The 21,315-nt window shown below is 33.2% G+C and overlaps 2 protein-coding genes across 2 annotated transcripts; both read left to right on the forward strand.

Annotated features, from left to right (window-relative positions):
- Positions 1–5,595: 5,595 nt before the first annotated feature.
- LOC130944789 (cypmaclein-like) lies at positions 5,596–7,001 on the forward strand. The gene is made up of 3 exons (XM_057873327.1): positions 5,596–5,701; positions 6,224–6,287; positions 6,387–7,001. Exons 1-3 carry the CDS (start codon positions 5,621–5,623, stop codon positions 6,566–6,568), a joined length of 327 nt encoding a protein of 108 aa, XP_057729310.1. The 5' UTR covers positions 5,596–5,620; the 3' UTR covers positions 6,569–7,001.
- Positions 7,002–9,027: 2,026 nt separating this feature from the next.
- LOC130938544 (leucine-rich repeat receptor protein kinase HPCA1) lies at positions 9,028–15,533 on the forward strand. The gene is made up of 19 exons (XM_057867161.1): positions 9,028–9,445; positions 9,933–10,056; positions 10,146–10,217; positions 10,586–10,660; positions 10,748–10,819; positions 10,909–11,070; positions 11,383–11,457; positions 11,561–11,632; positions 11,770–11,841; positions 11,939–12,007; positions 12,101–12,175; positions 12,273–12,344; positions 12,419–12,553; positions 12,639–13,108; positions 13,435–13,587; positions 13,683–13,822; positions 13,923–14,142; positions 14,262–14,497; positions 14,777–15,533. The coding sequence occupies exons 1-19, from the start codon at positions 9,331–9,333 to the stop codon at positions 15,302–15,304; spliced, it is 2,937 nt and encodes a 978-aa protein (XP_057723144.1). The 5' UTR covers positions 9,028–9,330; the 3' UTR covers positions 15,305–15,533.
- Positions 15,534–21,315: the final 5,782 nt, after the last annotated feature.

Here is a 21,315-nt window from a genome sequence, read left to right on the forward strand (position 1 = left end):
CGACTTTGTGAAAAAATGCCAGCCATGCCAGATGCATGCAAATTTCCACGTGGCTCCTCCAGAAGAGCTCATCAGTATAACTTCCCCCTGGCCTTTCGCAAAATGGGGAATGGATTTGTTAGGTCCTTTTCCCCAAGCACCAGGGCAAGTCAAATACTTGATCGTAGGAATAGATTACTTCACAAAGTGGATAGAAGTAGAACCACTAGCCACTATCACCGCTCAAAGAAGTCGCAGATTCCTCTACAAAAATATTATCACAAGGTATGGAATACCTTATTCCATCACCACAGATAATGGAACCCAATTCACCGACGCCACCTTCAGAAGTTTGGTAGCCAGTATGAAAATCAAACATCAATTCACCTCGGTAGAACACCCACAAGCCAATGGGCAAGCCGAGGCAGCTAACAAAGTCATACTGGCAGGACTGAAGAAGAGACTCCAGGAAGCAAAGGGAGCCTGGGCTGAGGAGCTCCCTCAAGTGCTATGGGCTTATAGGACAACCCCCCAATCCGCCACAGGGGAAACACCCTTCCGACTAGTCTACGGCGTAGAAGCCATGATTCCAATAGAAATCAGCGAGCAAAGCCCAAGGGTAATTCTCCACGATGAGGTCGGAAATATACAGGGGCACAAAGAGGAGCTCGACTTGCTCCCCGAAGTCCGAGAGGGGGCCCAGATAAGAGAAGCTGCACTAAAGCAAAGAATGACTGCGAGGTACAACAAAAAAGTCATTCGAAGAACATTTGCTACAGATGACTTGGTCCTAATCAGAAATGACATCGGAGTCAACAAATCGGGAGAGGAAAAACTCGCCGCGAATTGGAAGGGACCGTACAAAGTCAAAGAAGTCTTAGGAAAAGGTTATTATAAAGTAACCGACCTAAATGGCAATGAGCTACCGAGGTCGTGGCATGCTTGTAATATGAAAAGGTACTACAGTTAGAAGCGAACTCTACTCCCTGATGTACTCTTTTCCCAACTTCACGATTTTTTCCCAAAGAAAAGGGTTTTTTCTGGAGAAGGGTTTTTAACGAGGCATCATAGTAGAGGCTAAGGGAAAATAAGCTATCAAGACCCTTAGTAGCAAAAAGGTACCTTCCCGGTTAATAAAGATCTTTTTCGTTTATTATATCTCTCTTAAATATCCTTCTTTATTTTTATAAGTCTTTCTACGAAACGCGCCGACTTAAGCTCGACAAAACGTAAAAATCCCATGAACCGACCTAACATGGTCGTCAGGATGAAACGACGAGGTACAAGTCGGTGTAAAGAGGTTATATGAGTTGATCGTACTAAACTCAGGAACAGTCCGACTTATAAGTCGAAGACAAGAGCCCGAGTAGAAAAACTCGGACATACTCCAAGTTAATGAAAAATGCATCGCAAAAATAACCTAAGTCATAAAAACTCACTAAAGCAAAAGTTGAGTATAAAGGATAACAAAAGAGATATCAAAACCTGGAAAAAGTTCAAAGTTTGCATACAAGCCTTTGCACGAAAAAGGCTCGAGAAAACAATGCAAGCTAACAAAGGTTTTTTCCGAAAAAGATCAAACATATCCAAAACAGAAAAGCATGTGCACGCTCAAGGTAACTTAAACCCTTATCCAAAAAAAGGGTACGGATTGGAATATTTTGTTTACGGCCTTAAAAGGCCAGAAAAAGCAATTGTTCACAACCACCAAACAAAGAAATAAAGTTTAAAAAAGGGGGGACCCACAGGCCGGGCCCCCATATAGCCATAAAAATAAAGAAGTCATTTTTTGATCGGAGTAGAGGAATCACCACCACCGCTAGGCTCAGGAGGGGTGCCGCCAAGACCGGACGGAGGAACGGAGGAAGAACCCGAGGCATCCGTAGGACGAGGAGGAGACTCGATAATTCTCTGTCCCCGAGTTTTCAGGTCTGACTCGGAAATGACCTCGGGGACAGGAGGATCAACGATGGCGCCATCAATAACTACCTTGTCGGGATGTAAAGGAGAAAGGTCCAAGTCGGGAGCGATAACTCTGACTTGTTCCAAGAAAATTCTCCAAGACTCCTCGGCACCATCGGCGATAGAGTCCTCCAACTCGGCGTATGCGTTCCGAGAGTTCAGCAAGTCCTTCCTCACGGCCACAATATCTTGAAATAAGCTATGGTAGCTGTCTTGCGCCGTCTTCCTCAGGTTAGCCTCCAAAGTACACTGAGCCCGGAGCTTACCTACCTCCTCCCTAAGGTGATCCCTCTCCTTCCTCAATTTATCTCTCTCCTCCTTCAACTCCTTCTCATGTTTTTCAAAAAGAAGAAGTCTCCCCTCCAACTCCTCAACCCTCGAGGTTGCACCCAAGGAGCTAAGGGGAGCCTTCTCAAAGATGTCTAAAAGTTTGCCGCAAACACCCGCCGCCCTAAAACTCTCCTCAGCCATGGTGGTGAGGTGGTTTCGAACAGAAACATCATCCATACTGATAAAAGGATAGATGTTCTTTCGGACGAATGCCATAGCATCCGCCTTAACCCCACCATCAAAAGAAGAAGAGCCAGACTCTGAAGTCTTACGCTTCTTCTTCTCGGGCTCGGAGAGAATTTGGGCAGAAGGAGGTGGTCGGGGCAAACTCGAGGAAGAAATGACAATGGGTTGAGAAGGAGTGCCAGTGTTTTTAGGAGGAGGAGGTAGAGGAGGAGGAGAGGTGATCGCCCCGGCACCCTCGGACCTAGCCCGGGACTTCGCCTTGGCCTCCCGGACCCTTTGGTAGGCCTCCTGAGCGTTCTTTTTTGCCATATCTACAAAAGAAACAACCAAGTTACAAGTCGGTAAAATGTAAGTCGGCGGAAACAACTTGGAAATAAAGAATGCATGCACTACCTATTTGAGATTGAACGAAAGACGGTGTTCCCTGAAGAATTTTTCTGGTATCCAAATATGGGGACCTCCCCCACGCTTCTCGGAAAAACCCTACAATGGCCGCCTCCACCTCATCCAGGTCATCGGGACCATATTTTTCGCAAGAGGAGGGCGGCGACCAATAAAGGAGAAAGCGGGGAGAGGAATGCTCATCCAGAAAAAAAGGGTGGTGACCCTCTACGGCTTGAGCTTTGAAAAAGAAGTTTTTAAAGTCATGGAAAGATTCATCAAAAAGGGTGAAAATCCTCCGACCTTGAATGGCTCGGAAGGATACCCATTGCTGTTTATTGTTGAGCCCACTAAAGGGCTTGGTCACATGGAAGAGAAAGAAGAAAATCTTTAGAGAGGTCGGAAAGTCCAGAGCATGGCTTATAAACTGATAAATCTTCAAAAAACCCCAAGAATTGGGGTGAAGTTGAGTAGGGGCGACATTACAATGATGCAAAACAGATATCTCAAAATCTGAGAAAGGAAGAAAAACACCCAAACGGGTGATCATGCACTCATACATAAAGAAAAAATGAGGGGCCTCCTCATTTTCTCTCCCAAAACAGACCCGGTCTTCAGGACCCGGGATTATCAGTTCGTATTTGGGCTCGTCCTCCTCTGAAGTACAGAGCCTGTGATGAGTGCGAAGATGAGTGATGAACTCAGCGTCGACCAACGGTTCCTCCCCAAGGACCGTAACATCTACCCATTGAGAAAGAACGTCTACGGAAGCCATTTTTTTTATATAAAGAAAAGTGGCAGAAACCTACAAAAAGGGAAAAGAAAAGGAAAAATCAAAAAACACGGCCTCTAAGGAGAAAGATTCGAAACTAGAATCTACAGGTCAACCTATCTACTCGCAACACATGCAAAAGCATGACACAAAACAAAACTAACCTTTAGCCGAAAAATGGAGGTTGGAGAAGAACAGAAGCCTTCGAACGCAAGAATGCAGCACGAACAAGATAAGGAGAAGTTTGAAAGATTGCAGAAACGGAAAATGGAGAGAGAGGGAAAGTATTTATAAATACGCTAAGGGGCATAATGGTAAAAAGCGAGGCAGTCATTAATGAGACTGCACCGTTACCAAGGTCCTCAATCCCTAAATGATCCCTCAACGGACACGACGCTTGAATTGACGTAACTGTCAGAAACTAAAGGTCACGAAAATCACGTCGGTTTCCAAAACCCGTATTCTTTCAAACAAGTCGACTACGCACCCGAGTTGAATACTTGAACCCAAACTTTGAAGAAAATTTGGGCTCAAGTAGGGGCACTGTTCATACCCTGGCTCAATACAAAGGCCCAGGTCCAACTAAAAGGCCTAATCTAAGGGATTAGAGCCTAGCTAAGTGCCGACCTTCACATAAAAAGTCGGTGTTAACCACGACTTGGTCTGAAGAGGTCGGATGTGAGATTAGCTGGCAGATAAACACTCATTCAAATGGGTAACCGCCCCTAAAATCTCTCTAACCGCCTCATAAAGCCATATCTTAACCTCCCCAAGATAATAGGGACGGTTACCATCCTAAAGATACGGCACTACACCAACGGTGGTTATTGGCTCACCACTATAAGTACACTGACACCCCTCAGGTATTTCTAAGTCCAATACTCTCTAGACCTGCTTACACTCTTGCTAACTTAGGCATCGGAGTGTCTTTGCAAGTACCACCCCCCATTCACGCGCGCGCACAAGTTGGACGGAGCCTCCCGAGTTGCGGACCTACCTGGAGTTCTCCTCCATCACACACTTGGGCCGCCAAACGCCATTGGCTGTATTAATCTCCGGTTACCTACCGTAACAGTAACTTATATAAAATATTCAGTTATTCGTATCTAATACATATTAAAATATAAAATATATTTTAAAAATATATAAAATAATATATATTTATTTGTAGTATTAATGATAAATTTTTTAGTATTTATATAATATATGTTATTTAAGAATATATAATAAAAAATATTATCAAAAAAAATTATTTTTATTTTTATTTTTTTGTATTTTAATTAGACAAAAATTTTAAATTTTAATGATAAGCAAAAGATACTAATCACTTATAGAAATTATTATTTTCAGGAAAGTAAATATTTAATAAAAATAATAATTTTTTCTCATGTTATAAAATTAATCATCTAAAAAATTTAAACTAATAGAAAAAATAACATTAATGATTATATCTTTATTATTTTGTTCTTCTCAAATTTGATTTTGGTACGGGCTTTCTTTTTTCTTTATTTGTTTTATGCTATTTTTTTTTTTGAGATTTACCAAAGATTGAAGTATTGAATTCTTGACTTTTTGGATATAGAGTTTTGATACTATATCATAAAACTATTCTTCCTAAAAATTTAATCTGATAGAAGAAAATAATATTAATAGTTATATCTCTAATATCATATTAATAAATTTAAAATTATTTTTTATTATTTATTTAAAATTAGCATCCATGTGAGAGGTCGAAGCTAAGCTAAAGTCAACAAGAAGCAACTAGATGAATTAGGGTTTGATCTCTGTCTTTGCTGGACTAGCCTGTCAAAAGCACCTTCGAGGTAGTGATCTCTTTTGTTTGCATCCAATTCAATTTGCATTATACAATTAATTTATTCTCTGAAAATAAACCATATCTCACTCTTAAAAGTGTTGTTAATTCCTCCTATAAATACTCATCATAATCTTACTTCCCATTTCATTGTCAACAATAAGCTCATAATAATATTATTATTGTTAATTTTCATAATGGCATTCTCTAGAACTCTCATTGCTTCTTCACTTCTCCTCACTCTTCTCCTTCTTCACATTGCTGAATCACACCAAACGGTAAACCTATATGCCTCCTATAATCTATCATTATCATCATAATCATCTATTAGTAATTTAATTAGTACTAAATTAATTATAACATGTTTTTTGGACATGTTTATTTAGTATATATATATACTAATTATCTTGAAGAAATAATAGTTTTTTTTTATTTTTCTCTTTTCATAAAATGATTTACCAACATTAAATTAGACGAATGTTGAATAAATTTAAATTTCTAATAATAGAATCTTTTTATACTAATAAAAAATTTTTTTAATATGTTTTGTATTAAAATTTGTGTTCATTTAAATGAGCTCAAAACTATCTTATAATTTTTTTTTTGGTTGGGTACGGTATTTTTTAATTTAACAGATTAAAAACTAATCTGTCACAAATATGACTTATTAAAAAATTTATCATTAGTCAATAGATTATTAATGATATCTTTTTTAGCTACCATGAATTAAACAATGCACCTAAATAAATAACAATGTTGATATTTGATTAATATACATGAATGGTTTTTTACTAACACAGATGATGACAATGAGCACCACCAACATTGGAGCTCCAACACCAACTCCTCTTCCACAAACAATTGGTATATATATGTATATATATAATATGGTTTTATTTTTTTAAGTACATATTATAGTTAATATAAATAAATTTTAATTTAATTTATATATGAATAATGTAGATTGTGGGTTAGAATGTGAAAGAAGGTGCAAATTATCATCAAGGCCAAATCTATGCAAAAGGGCATGTGGAAGTTGCTGTAAAATTTGCAAGTGTGTTCCTGAAGGCACCTCTGGCCACCATGATTCTTGCCCTTGCTATAAAAGCCTCACCACCCGCCACCAATTCCATAAATGCCCTTAGATCATGATGATCATGATTGTGAAATTGAAAATGAACTGTGCTTTAATTTTGGTGGATTAATAATTTATTTTCATGTATGTTGTTTTTAAGTCTTCTGATCATAAAAAACTAATACATCTTCTCAATTTTTTTATATATTTTTTATTCCACTTAAATAATCTATGATGAGAAATTATATTTTATAACATAAATTAAAAAAAAAATTGAGAGGATTTATTTTTTTCAGAAGATTATATTGTTATCGTCAATGTTGTTATTTAAGTCGCAATTGCGTTATGTTATGTTGTGTAAGAGCGAGTATGTGAAAATATATAATTACTTTGGTGTAATTTCTATCATGATGTAATAATTAATCATTCATTATTAATTTTAGTGATGCAATAAACCAAACAATAATGTGTGATATTGGGGTTGTTCTTGAACAACTACACTACTATAGGAGTAACTTTCATATCATTTGCTATAAAAATAATTAGTTGAACTTGAAAAGCAAAGAAAAATTTGTCTTATTATTATTTTGCATATTGAATTGATATTGACGTAAGTGTGAGAAACTAAAACAATCGCTAATATTCACTCCATGCTGTTTGATATTGACATCAAGAATGAGGGGAAAAAAATACTCCCACTCTTGGAAAAACTAACCAGTATTGGACACTTATTTAGGATCATCAAATTCAATTAAATTTAAATTAAATACCTATTTTATAAAAACAAATTCATGAAAAATATTACTCTCACAATGATATATTTTTTTGGGGGGGGGGGGGTGTTTAATTATTAAATAACTCCCAGAATAATGATAGATGAGCAACGAAACATTTTTTGTTTTGTTTTTGGAATTAGGAGCAACGAAGCATTTTTTTTTGGGTTGTGTGTTTTGGATGGTATATATTGGGCCTTAATGTAACTATTGGGCTTTTCTTGACCAAAAAGAAAAAAGGAAAAGAAAAACGATGGCTGAACCAATAATTTTTTCTGATACTTTCATCAAACTATCTCAAAGATTCAAAAAAAGAAAAATCTCAAAAACAAATTTTAAAATAATAAACAATAAATAAAAAAGTGAGATTATCAATTAAAATACGATAATAATAATAACAATTTTGCTAGGTATACAATGACTTTTGTAAACAATGTGAATAATAAGTTTTAGAATTGACTCAATAAAATAAAAAATATTCCACCCTCAAATTACTTCATAAACCTTAACATTAGGATAACTATCTGCACATCTAGTGAATTGAACATTCAGTCATTGTTAACTATGTATGAGTAAATCGAATCAAAAGAAATAACCATCCAATTAAAAATAATGAACATAATCATCTGTATCTCTATTGAATTGAATATCCGACATATCTATTTTTCACATTATTTAGTATTCTCTTTGTCTACCTATACTTTTCCTAATAATAATAATAATAATAATAATAATAATAATAATAATAATAATAATTACATGAAAGATGAAAAAAAAAGTATAAAATACATAATTAAATAAAGAACAAAAAAAAAAGTGGGTACCTAGATAGCCATCTTAGTAAAGCTATTCACTTCTTTTGGCCAACAAAGCTTTAAGTAAAGCCAAGTCACAATTACACAGAATTTTAAATTAATTCAGCTATTATCTAATAAACTTTGCATACACTTCTTTGATGCAGATCTATAGAACATTAGTGATGTGGGACCATGTCACACCTACCTAACTACTATCATTAACTATACACTATGTGCCACTTATCCATTAAACCAATGTACTGTCGCCATAGATGCTAAGATATTTCTTTATTGTCTATCAAGAATGAGAAATAGTGATCCAAAATTCTTGCATATTTTTTAGTATATTTATAATATATTTAACAAATTATAAACGTTAAAAATCAGTATTAATTATTTATGTATTGTTTTATAAAAAAAATTAATAAAAGAATAATCTAATTTTTGTATATAGCGTAATTAAAATTTTCATGAATATCAAATATGCATTTTTATGCAAAAAATAATAAATGACTGATTATTTGTTTATATATTATAGATTATAATAATTTATTTTCAATTATAATATTTAAAAGATTAAAAGTGAGCGACTATGAAAATTTTTAAAATCAATTATATTATGTATACATAAAAAAAATTAATTATGAGTATAAAATATATATTAAAATACAAAATATATATTAACCGAGTATGAAAAATACATATATTTATATATAAATATATTAATTTTTTGTACGTGTATAGCAATTTTTTTTTAAATGCATATTAAATATATGTTTGAGAAACATGCAAGTATTTCTAAAATAATGACAATATATATACATATATATATTATGTCTATGATGATAAAGGTCAAAGTAGCTAAAAAGAAAAAAGTGATGTTATTCCATTTTGGAGGCTGACTACTGGTGAATGAAGAGTGAAGGTAACGGAATAAGTGTCAATTTGTTAATGATTATGATTATTACAACAACAACAAAGGGGAAAAAAGCAGTAGTAGTAGTGAGAAAATGACTATGATGTTGTTAGAGGTAGTGGCAACCGTTTGATTAGCTTCTAAGACAAGAAAAAATGAATAAAATTGGAACCAATTCAATTCCATGATACCCTTTCTCTTTCTTTTTCAAATGCTTCTCCCTCTTCTTCCTTCTATTCCTGCCATGATAAACATGCAATATATTTTTCATTATTTTTTTTTATGATATCATGTTTTGATGTTTAGTTTGTTTTGTACAATAAGAAGAAGAAACAAGTGTTGAGAGATGTTGAGAGTTTTGTCTCTCCCTAAGATGGGAATGTTCCTCCATTTGTTGGTGTCTTTGGGAATTTTGTTGGCTGAGATTCATGTCATTTCTTCTTATACTGATCCTCAAGATGGTAATGTGTTACTAAATTCTCTATCTTTTTGTTATTCTAATCATTTTCTTTTAGATATAGCTAATCTATCTTGATTTGGAGTATTAATCTGGTTTTGTTAGTGTTTATTATTAGCCTTAGTCTAAAATTGATCTAAAGTATATATAATACTTTTTCTGCTTAATTACTTGAAAATATGCTGTGGTTTCTTGTAATTTTCTATATGATTTGAATGAAATAAAATAAAAATGCTAACTTATACCTTATAATATATACAAATTTTTTTTATTCATTTAAATACATAATTTTTTTTTAAGTCAACTGCTAATTAACACATTAGTTAATTCACCATTGAGTTGTCTGAAAAACTTTTTTAATTTTGAGCTATTTTTGGTTGGTTAGTATTATAAATTATGAGATTAGTAAGAAAATTAGTCACTTAATTAGCATATATTCATGTACCTTATTATAAAGAACTTTGTTGATTTATAAAATGTATGTGGTGTAGCTGCTGTACTTAGATCTTTGAAGGATATATGGGTAAATACACCACCAAGTTGGGACAAATCAGATGACCCTTGTGGAGCACCATGGGAAGGAGTTACATGCAACAAATCAAGGGTTACCTCATTGTAATTATTTATTATCAATTAATCAAGCCATGTTAATTTCATCCATTTTTTTTTGTTTTCTTAATCATACTTGCATTTTGAATGTGTAGGGGACTTTCAACCATGGGCCTCAAAGGTAAACTAAGTGGGGACATTGGTGGACTAACAGAACTTAGATCTTTGTAAGTATGATTTCTTTGATCTTTCTTGTTACTTAAGGTGACAACAACAGCATCATGTTACTAATTCAATCAGTTACAATCACTATTAGACCTCGTCATGTGTTGATTTTCATCACTGACTGAATAATAATCGTCATGAAATCGTTTCTCTTAAAAGCTTAAGCTTACTGATATCATGTCATGAAATTAATGCATGCATAAAATCATGTTCGAGTATTGCCTCTGGTCAATGAAAATGAAATTTACACATAGCTACAATGTGACATGATCTTTCATGGTACTTCACAAAAAAAAAGAAAAAGAAAAAGAAAATTTAAGAAGAAATTTTGCCTAACATGTTTTATGCTAACTATATTATTGAACTGTAGGGACTTGTCATTCAACAAAGGTTTAAAAGGTTCTCTGTCTCCAGAGATTGGAGACTTAAGGAATCTGAATATTCTGTAAGATTCCTTAAGAAACAAGATCCATTTTCCTTATATTCACAAAAAAAATGCATACTAATACTTTCTTTCCTTAATTTGTGTCAGCATCTTGGCTGGTTGTAGCTTCAGTGGCAGCATTCCAGATGCATTGGGGAATCTTTCACAGCTATCCTTCCTGTAAGAGCAAATCTTGTATTTGTATCTGTATCTGTATTTGTATTTGTATTTGTATTTGTATAAGTATAATGGTGTGGTTGAATACACAGGGCCTTAAACTCAAACAACTTCACTGGAAAAATACCACCTTCATTGGGTAAACTCTCCAAACTTTATTGGTTAGACTTGGCAGATAATCAACTCACAGGGCCTATTCCAGTTTCAACCTCCACCACCCCTGGATTAGACCAACTTCTAAAGGCTAAGCACTTGTTAGTATTTTGACTCATTTTTTTATTTATTATTTCTCGAGTAATCACTTAATTCGACCCTTTAATAAAATATAAAGGGTAAAATGGTTCCGATTTAAAAATAACAAACTTGTAACCAACCTGTACATGTACAAGAAAAGACTTGTATGTTCTTTTTTTAAGTGTGAAAGGCAAAATTTCGATGAATTTGTCATGTTTAAATACCGAAAAACTATTTATGTTTAGTTTTTTTTTTAAAAAGAATAATGTAAGAAGCAGTATTCCCTTCATCTTATAATAACTGTTTTGAATTGCATTTGTAATCTAATGCAGCCATTTCAATAAGAACCAGCTTTCAGGTACCATTTCCCCCAAACTTTTCAGCTCTGACATGGTGCTCATACATGTGTAAGTTCATATATTTTATTTTATTTTTCCAAAAATTGGTGTTTATAAGCTTGTGATGTCATCTATTTTACCATTTTTAACAACTTTTTCTTTTTCCTTGCAGATTATTTGATGGAAATGATTTATCTGGTTCTATACCAGAAACATTAGGACTAGTTCAGACACTTGAGGTTCTGTAAGTAATTGCCTCATATTTCAGTTTTTTAATAAATTTTCTCAACTCTTTCTACTAATCTAATTTTATTTTTTCTATTTATATTATTTGACTAGTTATATATTGTTTCTAATGATTATAATTTCAATTTATAACAGCCGGCTTGATAGAAATTCCTTGACAGGAGAGGTTCCTACAAATCTCAATAACCTTACAAACATCAATGAATTGTGAGTACTTATATTCAGATATGAACAAATTAATATTTTATAATAACCTCAGTAATCATGATAATAATAATAATAATAATGCTGTGTTATCTTTCAGGAACTTAGCACACAATAAATTGAAAGGTTCTTTGCCAGATTTAAGTCACATGGATACCCTCAACTATGTGTAAGTAATTAGCATGAGTTTATGTTAATTAATTTTTCCTCTAATATGATATTATCTTACTTATGATGTTAATCAAATTATAATATTGTGTAGGGATCTTAGTAACAACTCCTTTGATCCCTCTGAACCTCCAATTTGGTTCTCATCTCTACCATCACTCACCACTCTGTAAGTTCTTACCAACTACTACCTTCGTTTCCAAGTAACGACCGATTCGAACAAATAAACTGATATATTGAAAAATTAATGTACATTTGTTTTGAAGTGTTATGGAGTTTGGATCCTTGGAAGGTCCTCTTCCATCAAAGCTTTTCAGCATTCCTCAAATTCAGCAAGTGTAAGTTCCTAAGATCCTTGTTTTGAACCTATCCTTATTATGTTATATAAAAATTGATGTTACTTGCATTGCAGGAAACTGAGGAACAATGCATTGAACAATACATTAGACTTAGGTGACAACATTTGTCCACAATTGCAGCTTGTTGATCTTCAAGACAACCAGATTTCCTCAGTAATCCTCCGTTCGCAATACAAAAACACATTGATGTAATTATCTGGTTAGAAAACATTTGCATGGTTTAGGAAGTTGATTAACAATTATAAATGTTTAATCTCTTCTTGAATTTCACAGCCTTATAGGAAATCCAGTGTGCAGTGTGCTCTCAAACACAAACTACTGCCAACTTCAGCAGCAGCCTAAGCAGCCTTACTCGACAAGCTTGGCGAATTGCGGAGGCAAATCTTGTCCGCCGGATCAAAAGCTTAGCCCTCAAAGCTGTGAATGTGCATACCCTTATGAAGGGATGTTATACTTCAGAGGACCCTTGTTTAGAGAACTCTCAAATGTTAACATTTTCCATGAACTTGAGATGAGTTTGTGGGTGAAGTTGGACCTAACACCTGGCTCAGTTTCTTTGCAAAACCCTTTCTTCAATGGTGATGATTATCTTCAAGTGCAACTAGCTTTGTTTCCTCCTTCAGGACAATATTTCAATAGGACTGAAGTTCAAAGAATTGGGTTTGATTTGACCAACCAAACTTACAAGCCTCCTAAGGAGTTTGGACCTTATTACTTCATTGCATTCCCTTATGCTTTCCCAGGTACATAGAAATATGTTACACCTTAACTCTTGAGTAAAGGTTGATTTGGTTCTTGTCCTGGAGATTCTAACCATGATTCAAATTAGTCGTCGAGATTTCAAAAATAGCAAGTTTGTTCTTGAAGTTAAATTCGTGATTCACTTTAATCCCTTGGTGACAAAAATAGAGTGAATCATCGAATGTAACTTCAAGTATGAAATTGCTACTTCGAATCTCAATGTCTCTTTATTTCTTGTCCCTAGACACTTACCAAACAAAGCCTTATCTTTGCAACTTTATGCAACTAATTAAAGTGATAAAATGCAACTAACCTGGAATTATTTCAGATTCTAACAAAGGAAACTCTCTTAGCACTGGTGCTATTATTGGTATAGCAGTAGGCTCATCAGTTCTGTTTCTGAGCCTCATAGCTTTAGCAGTATATGCAATCCTGCAAAAGAAGCGCGCGGAGCGAGCCATAGGATTAAGCAGACCTTTTGGTAATTCATTTATCTATTTGATTGTATTTAAAGTCTTATTATATCATCACTTGTGTAACTTTGAGAATCAATGTGAATTCATCTTTGTGATCCAGCATCTTGGGCACCAAGTGGAAAGGATAGTGGAGGTGCACCACAATTAAAGGGTGCAAGATGGTTCTCATATGATGAACTGAAAAAGAGCACTAGTAATTTCTCTGAAAGCAATGAGTTAGGATTTGGTGGTTATGGCAAGGTATATTAGACTTTTAATGCTTCTATGTTAATTGTTAACATTTTTTTCTTTTCATTTTGGTTATGGTGAATGTATGTTAATTCAGTTTGGATGAATTCAGGTGTACAAAGGGGTGCTTCCTGATGGAAAAATCGTCGCGATCAAGCGAGCTCAGCAAGGATCAATGCAAGGAGGCCTAGAGTTCAAGACTGAAATCGAGTTGCTTTCAAGAGTTCATCACAAGAACCTCGTTGGACTCGTCGGATTTTGCTTCGAACAAGGAGAACAAATGTTGGTCTATGAATTCATGCCTAATGGAACACTTAGAGAGAGTTTGTCAGGTTAGTTTCCATGCTTAACTGATTGATTTGTATTCTCATTTTTAGTATTTTTCTGTAGAGGAAAAAGAAAAAATGAACAAAAAAAAAATAATGTTTTCTGTTTTCAATTCGAGTTGTAGGAAGATCTGACATTCATCTTGATTGGAAGAGGAGACTTCGAATCGCCCTTGGCTCGGCCAGAGGACTTGCTTACCTTCATGAACTTGCCAACCCTCCAATTATCCACAGAGATGTGAAATCCACTAACATCTTACTAGATGAAAATTTGACAGCAAAGGTTGCAGATTTTGGACTATCTAAGTTAGTATCAGACAGTGAGAAAGGACATGTTTCTACTCAGGTTAAAGGAACATTGGTAAGAATCATTTGCACTATCACTTATGTTGTTCAAAATCTTTGTTCTGATTTTATCTCAAAAACTATAGAGTATATATCACAATAACTTGATGAGGAAGTTACCATCTTTTGCAGGGCTATTTAGACCCAAATTACACGATTAAATTTCCGTGTAAAACTATTTTATACTGTTTGTGCATGAGAAGTAAATTCTAGTATACAAGTTTAATCACACAATTTTTAAATTTGTGACAAGATTCAATCTAGTTCTTGATGACAAAAGTTAACATCTTTACAGGGCTATTTGGACCCGGAATACTACATGACACAACAACTAACTGAAAAAAGTGATGTGTATAGCTTCGGAGTAGTTATGCTAGAGCTCATAAGTTCGAGGCAGCCCATTGAAAAGGGTAAGTACATTGTCCGGGAAGCTCGGACGGCGTTCAACCGGCACGACGAAGAACACTATGGAATGAGAGAACTAATGGATCCAACAGTGAGGAACACACCAAACCTCATTGGGTTTGGTAGGTTCCTAGAGTTGACTTTGCAATGTGTTGAGGAATCAGCCGTTGACCGTCCAACAATGAGTGAGGTTGTTAAGGCACTTGAGACAATCTTGCAAAATGATGGAATGAACACAAACTCAACCTCTGCTTCTTCATCTGCCACTGATTTTGGAGCCACCAAGGGTGGAGCAATGATGAAACATCCTTACATTGATACTTCAAATTTTTCAAAGAATAAGGATAATGTGAGTGACAACAGTGCCTTTGACTACAGTGGAGGATACACAATTTCAGCAAAAGTTGAACCAAAATAGATAAATACTATGTTATATATATACATGTTCTTGGTAGTAGTGGTAGTAATGCTATTTGTACATCAAGAAGTGGATGTTAAGAGTTATTGTGTTTAAGATTCATGACACAAAATATTGATGATAGTAAATAAGGTCATATTTTGTGTCTCTACTCTTAATATTTTTACTTTTGTGCAAATAACATTACTGTATTTTTTTTTCTTTTTGAGATATTTAAGTATGTTTGGTTTGGGAAAATGTTTTTAATTTTATTTTTAGTAATTTCTATTTTTAAGATTTTATAGAAATAGAAGTGAAATAATAACATTTTATTTGTTTTTTTAACAAAATTCTAGAACTAGAAAATATTAAAAATAAAAATAAAAAATAAAAACACAAATCAGACATGTACTAATTCTTCTTTTTATTTTTCAGTCTCGAACTAAAATGGTTAGCTTTTTTTTGGAAGGGAAAAAAGAAAACTAATGTTTAGGGAGAAAAATGTGGTAGAGTAAAAGCAATCTTAATTTCATTTGAGTTTATATATATAAATTTAAGAAGAAAATTCTTTGGATTCCTTGAATCCTTGTTATGAGTTATTCGGTCAATTCGGTCAATCTTAATGTTTAGCTTATTGAAGTTTTGCCCAAGAAAGATTCTCATTAAGTGATTAGAATTAGGGTTGACAATATGTATCTTGGGTATCTAATTTAGACCAACTCATTCACATAGGGTGCGGTGTAAATTTGTCTGCGAGTAGGGTAGAGTGCATTACGAGTTTACTTGTAAGTAGGGTAGGGTGCAGGTTCAGGGTATACCCCCTATCCTATCCTACCCTACCCGCATTCCTAATATATTATATAATATATATGTTGATGAGTTTGGAAAACTCCAAATTAATATTGGTGATGAGCAAACATTATTTAAATATTTAATTGCAAAATTATTAATTCAATGTTATTTGATTATATGTTAATTAATAATTTTGTAATGCAGGATTTGAATTGGGCCGAAAATAAAATAAAATGCTACAGCCCAAGTGTGAATTTGCTTTCCAATTCAGCATTGATTCAAAAATATTCAATGATATATGGCTGAATTTTTGATTAACTGGGCTAGATTAATATTGTTACTCCAAGCCCAAAGAAAGCTTCCTATGTTTGATTCAAAATCCATCAGGAAAGAAATTGTTACTAGTTGGGCCAAAATGAAATTTATTGGTACCAAGCCCAATGTTGATGAATGCTTCCATGCCTTATTCGAATCTATGAAGCAAATGAAATGCCTAAATGCTTCCAACGGATTCCACTTCATTATTTTGAAGGATTTCAAATGTAATTAATGCATTGGAAACATAAGAAAGAGAGAGGAGATTGATTTGATGGCTATTATGACACTACACGCTACTCAACAAAGGGAAGTGGGAAACTTGAATTAACTTTTACTTTCTCTCTCTTTGTTCATTGATTATTGTTCAAATCCATTGAATATTTTCTCTCTTCTCTCTCATCCCTTTCCTTTTCTTTCTTCGGTTATTACACAGAAAGCCATGGAAGCTACTTGGAGCTACCAAAAGGAAAGGAAAGCAAGGCTAAAGACCATCGAGTTGATGGCACGAAAAAGAAAAAGAAAAGTATGCTGTGGCTGAGATTATCACCTAATATGGTAAGATTTGGTGAGGTAATCTCGGATCCTTCATACACAAAAAGAAGGAAGAAGATTCGGCCAGTAGGGAAGATCCTTGGAGGCATGGCTTGTCTTTAATTCTGCTCAACCACCACAGGGAGTAGCTAGAGTGGCGAAGTGATGGTTGAAGGCAGAGATTGAAGCAGATGAAGTCATCGTCATCATGAAACATCAAGGGCCAGAAATCCATCTTGGAGAGGAAGCCAAGGATGGAGCGCTCGGATTGATGAAGAGTGATGATCAAGGAAGGACTAGAGGTAATTGCATGTTGGATTTTGCATGGTTATCTCTTCTCTCTCTATGTGGCCGAACCGGTTCTGTTTCTTGAAGGAGGAAGAAGTTGGTTTGGGTGTTGGCTTCAAGTGTGGAGGCTTCCCTCTTCTTTAAAAAGAGAGAACAGCCACTGTTTGGAGCAAGGAGTAAGATTTGAGAGTGCAAGGCACAGAGTTCTCAGAGCTACCTAAGCTAGCAGTTCTCTTCTCCTTCAATGTTTTCTGTTTAGTATTTTTCTGTTTAATTTTGTCATGTCTTGAGTCTCATGGAAAAAGGCAAACAGTGAGGTTTGTATGAAAAAGCCATAGAGCGGAAAAAGGCAGAGAGTGCAAAATTAAAAGAAAAAGCCATAGATGTCTTAGAGTTCCTTTGTACATCTGTGTTGTGTTTCATGATTCTGTGGGAATCCCCTTGTAAGTTGGGTTAGCACTTTACAAGTTGTAATCTGGATGATTATAGTGAAATTCTATCATTGTTGTGATGGAGACTGGATGTAGGCTGCACTGCACTTAGCAGCTGAACCAGGATATATCTGGGTGTTATCTTCTCTCTCTTCCTACTTCAATTCTGTTTTTATTGTTCAGATGAAAAATCAAAAATGTCTCGTGTCAAGTGACGAGACAAAATGAAAATGTCTCGTGGCTAGGGACGAGCTAAAAACAGAAAAGTCTCTTCTAAGTCCAGCAAGGGTTAGCAAGCAAAAAAAGGGGCTAAGATTCAACCCCCCCTTCTCTTAGCCACTGAAACCATCATATGTAAAAGTTATGTATGTAGTGAAGAAAGTGAGGAGTAATTACCTAAATTCGTCATCAAAGATTTTAAAATTGGACATTTTAGTCCCCAAAAAAAATTAATACACACAGACCAATTTCTAAGGTTTTATTCCAACAGACAAATCAGTTTCAGTTCATTTTCCGGCAAAGTAATTACCCAGATCAGTCTCTAAAGATTTTAAAAATGGACTTTTAGTCCTCAAGAAAAATTAATGTACAAATCAATCCCCAATGTTTCTCTCTGTTAGACATAACAGTCTTCCTTCCAAAAATAAAATAAAATACAATTATTATTATTATTATTATTATTATTATTAATTGTACAATAATACTGTACTATATTTTTTGCATTTTTTAGACAAAAATAATAATAAATTTATTCACTAGATTCTTTTATATGATACCAAATTTTAGGAAAAAGACTAAATCAGCAAAGACACAAATTCATGGGATGCAAGCTCATGGAGTCCCGACATCTAAAATATTAGGGTATATGGTTGGCCAGGCAGATGGTTATTCCTTCATGGGGTTTAGCAAGAAGGACGCATATAACTATGTTGACCAGAGTAAGCGTGCCAAGATAGTGGACGGGAATTCTAATGCTGCAATTGTATACCTAGAGGGAAAGGCAGTTGCAGACCCAATGAGCATGTCGAGATACAATTTAACTAAGGATAACATGTTGGCAAACATGTTTTGGGCCGACGGAGGTAGCAGGACTGATTATCAGTTTTTTGGGGATGTTCTTGCATTTGACAGCATCATTTGCCTTCTTCTCTTTTTCTGCAAAAACTCTATCAAATCCAACCGAATGTTACCTAAAATAATAAGAATTTCACACGACTCAAAGTAGCATCTATAGTGACTAAAAGATAATTAATTCTTGATTAAACTCAACAAATTGAATGTAAATTCATTAGAAAAAAATAGAAAAGATACTCATACATCACATACACATACATAATATTCTTTTACAATTTCAGTAGAGACAACTACCTGTCTTTCGATAAATGTCGATCCGCCCTTATTTCCAAATAACTACCTGTCTTTCGGTAAACGTCGATCCGTCCTTATTTCCAACCCTAAATTCTAAACCCTCTAGACTATTAAACCTTAAACCCTCCAAACCCTACATTCTAAAATATAACCTTCTAAATCTTAAACCTTAAATTTCACCTAATAAATCCTAAACACTATTTTTAATTTTTAACCACTAAATTCTACATTCATCAATAAATTTTAAATTCTAAATCTAAGATCCTAAATCATAAACCCTTAACTATGATGTATAAGCTAAGCAGAATTTGTTTTTCTTTTTTTTACATATATTTAGAATATTATGTATATATAAGAGTTAAAATAAAAAAATCAATAAATTTTAATTAGAAAGTTTATTTCTTTTAGTCAATACCAATTAACTTTTTTAAATTAATTTTATTTATTTTATATTTTAAATCTTAAATCTTCTAAAAGTAGAATTTTTATAATTAAAAAATAACATCAGTTAATGTGGATAGTTAAAAGTTGGTTCGTTAACTATATTTTTACTAATTAATAGATATATAATATTTTTTATCTCAACCAATTTTTGAAAAAAGACTAATAATTTTACTTATGTTTATAAAATTAAATTTCAGTTTGGTGTTTAACTACTTGGCTAATTTTTAAAAAGATAAAAATTCACGTGTAATTATTTTTATATAAATTTGTAATTTAAAAATCGTTAAAAAAGATTTGACAAGTTTGACTAAATCATTATTTAACAGTTTTTAACGGTTAATTTCATATAAAAACAACTACTTATAAGTCTTCACTTTTAATAAATATATTATCATTACTTATTTATTTTTATTTAAATTTTGATATTAAATCAAATTTAACAAAATAAATATATGGTTAAATTTAATAAAATAAATATTTTAACATAAATTTCAAAAAAGTCATTTATAATTTATTATGGAGACAAACAAAATAAAACAAACAAGACATATATAATATTCTTTTACAATTTCAGTGGAGGCAAGTACCCGTCTTCCGGTAATCATCGATTCCCTTGTTTCCAACCCTAAATTTTAAACCTTCTAAACTATTAAACTTTAAACCCTTCAAACTTTACATTTCAATCTATAACCCTCTAAATCCTAAACTTTAAATTTCACACAATAAATCTTAAACTTTATTCTTAACTTTTAACCACTAAACTCTACACACTGATCAATCAATTCTAAATTCTAAATCTTAAACCATAAATTATAAACCTTAAATCATTCAACTTAAAATAACCATATCTAACATTTTCTATCATGCAACATTAACTAGTTCCATGCATGTCACCTTTTACCAACTAACAAATAAATCCTAAACTAAAACATTCCATCTCAAATAATGTCTCAATTTACACATAATATACTTCACATGTCAACAATTATGAGATATGTCATCCACCAAATAACTAAAATATAACCTTTTTCCTCCATAAATTATTATACATTGCATTAAACCAAACTAATTATAATTTAAAGATATTTATAACAACACAATACGATACCACATATACTAACTTTAAATGATATAATCACTCTCATAACTAAAATTTCTTAAATACTCATAATGTAATAATATAATCACATGCATTCATCAACCCTAACAAAAATAGTCCATCAAACCTCATGCAACAAAATTTAACATTCTTATATTCAGCCTATTATTATTATTATTCAAATATGTTTAATAACAAAAAAATATTAGTTAAGAATAGTTAAAATTTTTTTATTTAATATTTATTAATTATTATAATAATTAATAAATATTAAATAAAATAAGTTCTGACCGTTTTTTTTACTTAATATTATCGATTATTATTATTATCATCGTTGCCATTATTGTTGTTGTTGCTATTATAATCGCTACTATTTTTCTTCCTGTTATGCCACTTTTTCCAATTTTCTGCTCATTTAATTAGTGTTAGTTCCATCAATATGGTTTTTGTTTATCACCAACTAATTTTTTTCAGCTTTAGTCATTGCTACTAATATTCTTCTTTCCTGATTGATTACCAAAAATTAAATTGATCTTAAACCCGTAACATCTTTCTTTTGATTTTAAAAAATAATGAAACTCATATCCACATTTTACATAAAAAAACACTAGACCCATGCAAAAATGGCCCACAAATCAACATCTTTAACATTAAGATTAATTTAAACTAATCACAATAAGATGGATGACAAGTGACAACATAACGTGGAGTTCTGACTTTGATTCAATAATTGTCGGTTCCTCCCAGCATCGATGCCACGT

The sequence above is a fragment of the Arachis stenosperma genome, chromosome 1, assembly GCF_014773155.1.
Source record: "Arachis stenosperma cultivar V10309 chromosome 1, arast.V10309.gnm1.PFL2, whole genome shotgun sequence".
In the NCBI taxonomy this organism is placed as follows: Eukaryota; Viridiplantae; Streptophyta; class Magnoliopsida; order Fabales; family Fabaceae; genus Arachis; species Arachis stenosperma.

What these genes read in the sequence shown, in the direction of transcription:
- LOC130944789 (XM_057873327.1), top strand. Translation starts at nt 5,621, where the DNA reads ATGGCATTCTCTAGAACTCTCATTGCTTCTTCACTTCTCCTCACTCTT. An exon ending in TTGCTGAATCACACCAAACG is followed by an intron (nt 5,702 to 6,223) that starts GTAAACCTATAT and finishes TTACTAACACAG; the next exon opens with ATGATGACAATGAGCACCAC. An exon ending in TCCTCTTCCACAAACAATTG is followed by an intron (nt 6,288 to 6,386) that starts GTATATATATGT and finishes TGAATAATGTAG; the next exon opens with ATTGTGGGTTAGAATGTGAA.
- LOC130938544 (XM_057867161.1), top strand. Translation starts at nt 9,331, where the DNA reads ATGTTGAGAGTTTTGTCTCTCCCTAAGATGGGAATGTTCCTCCATTTG. An exon ending in CTTACAAACATCAATGAATT is followed by an intron (nt 11,842 to 11,938) that starts GTGAGTACTTAT and finishes GTTATCTTTCAG; the next exon opens with GAACTTAGCACACAATAAAT. An exon ending in CTCAGGTTAAAGGAACATTG is followed by an intron (nt 14,498 to 14,776) that starts GTAAGAATCATT and finishes ACATCTTTACAG; the next exon opens with GGCTATTTGGACCCGGAATA.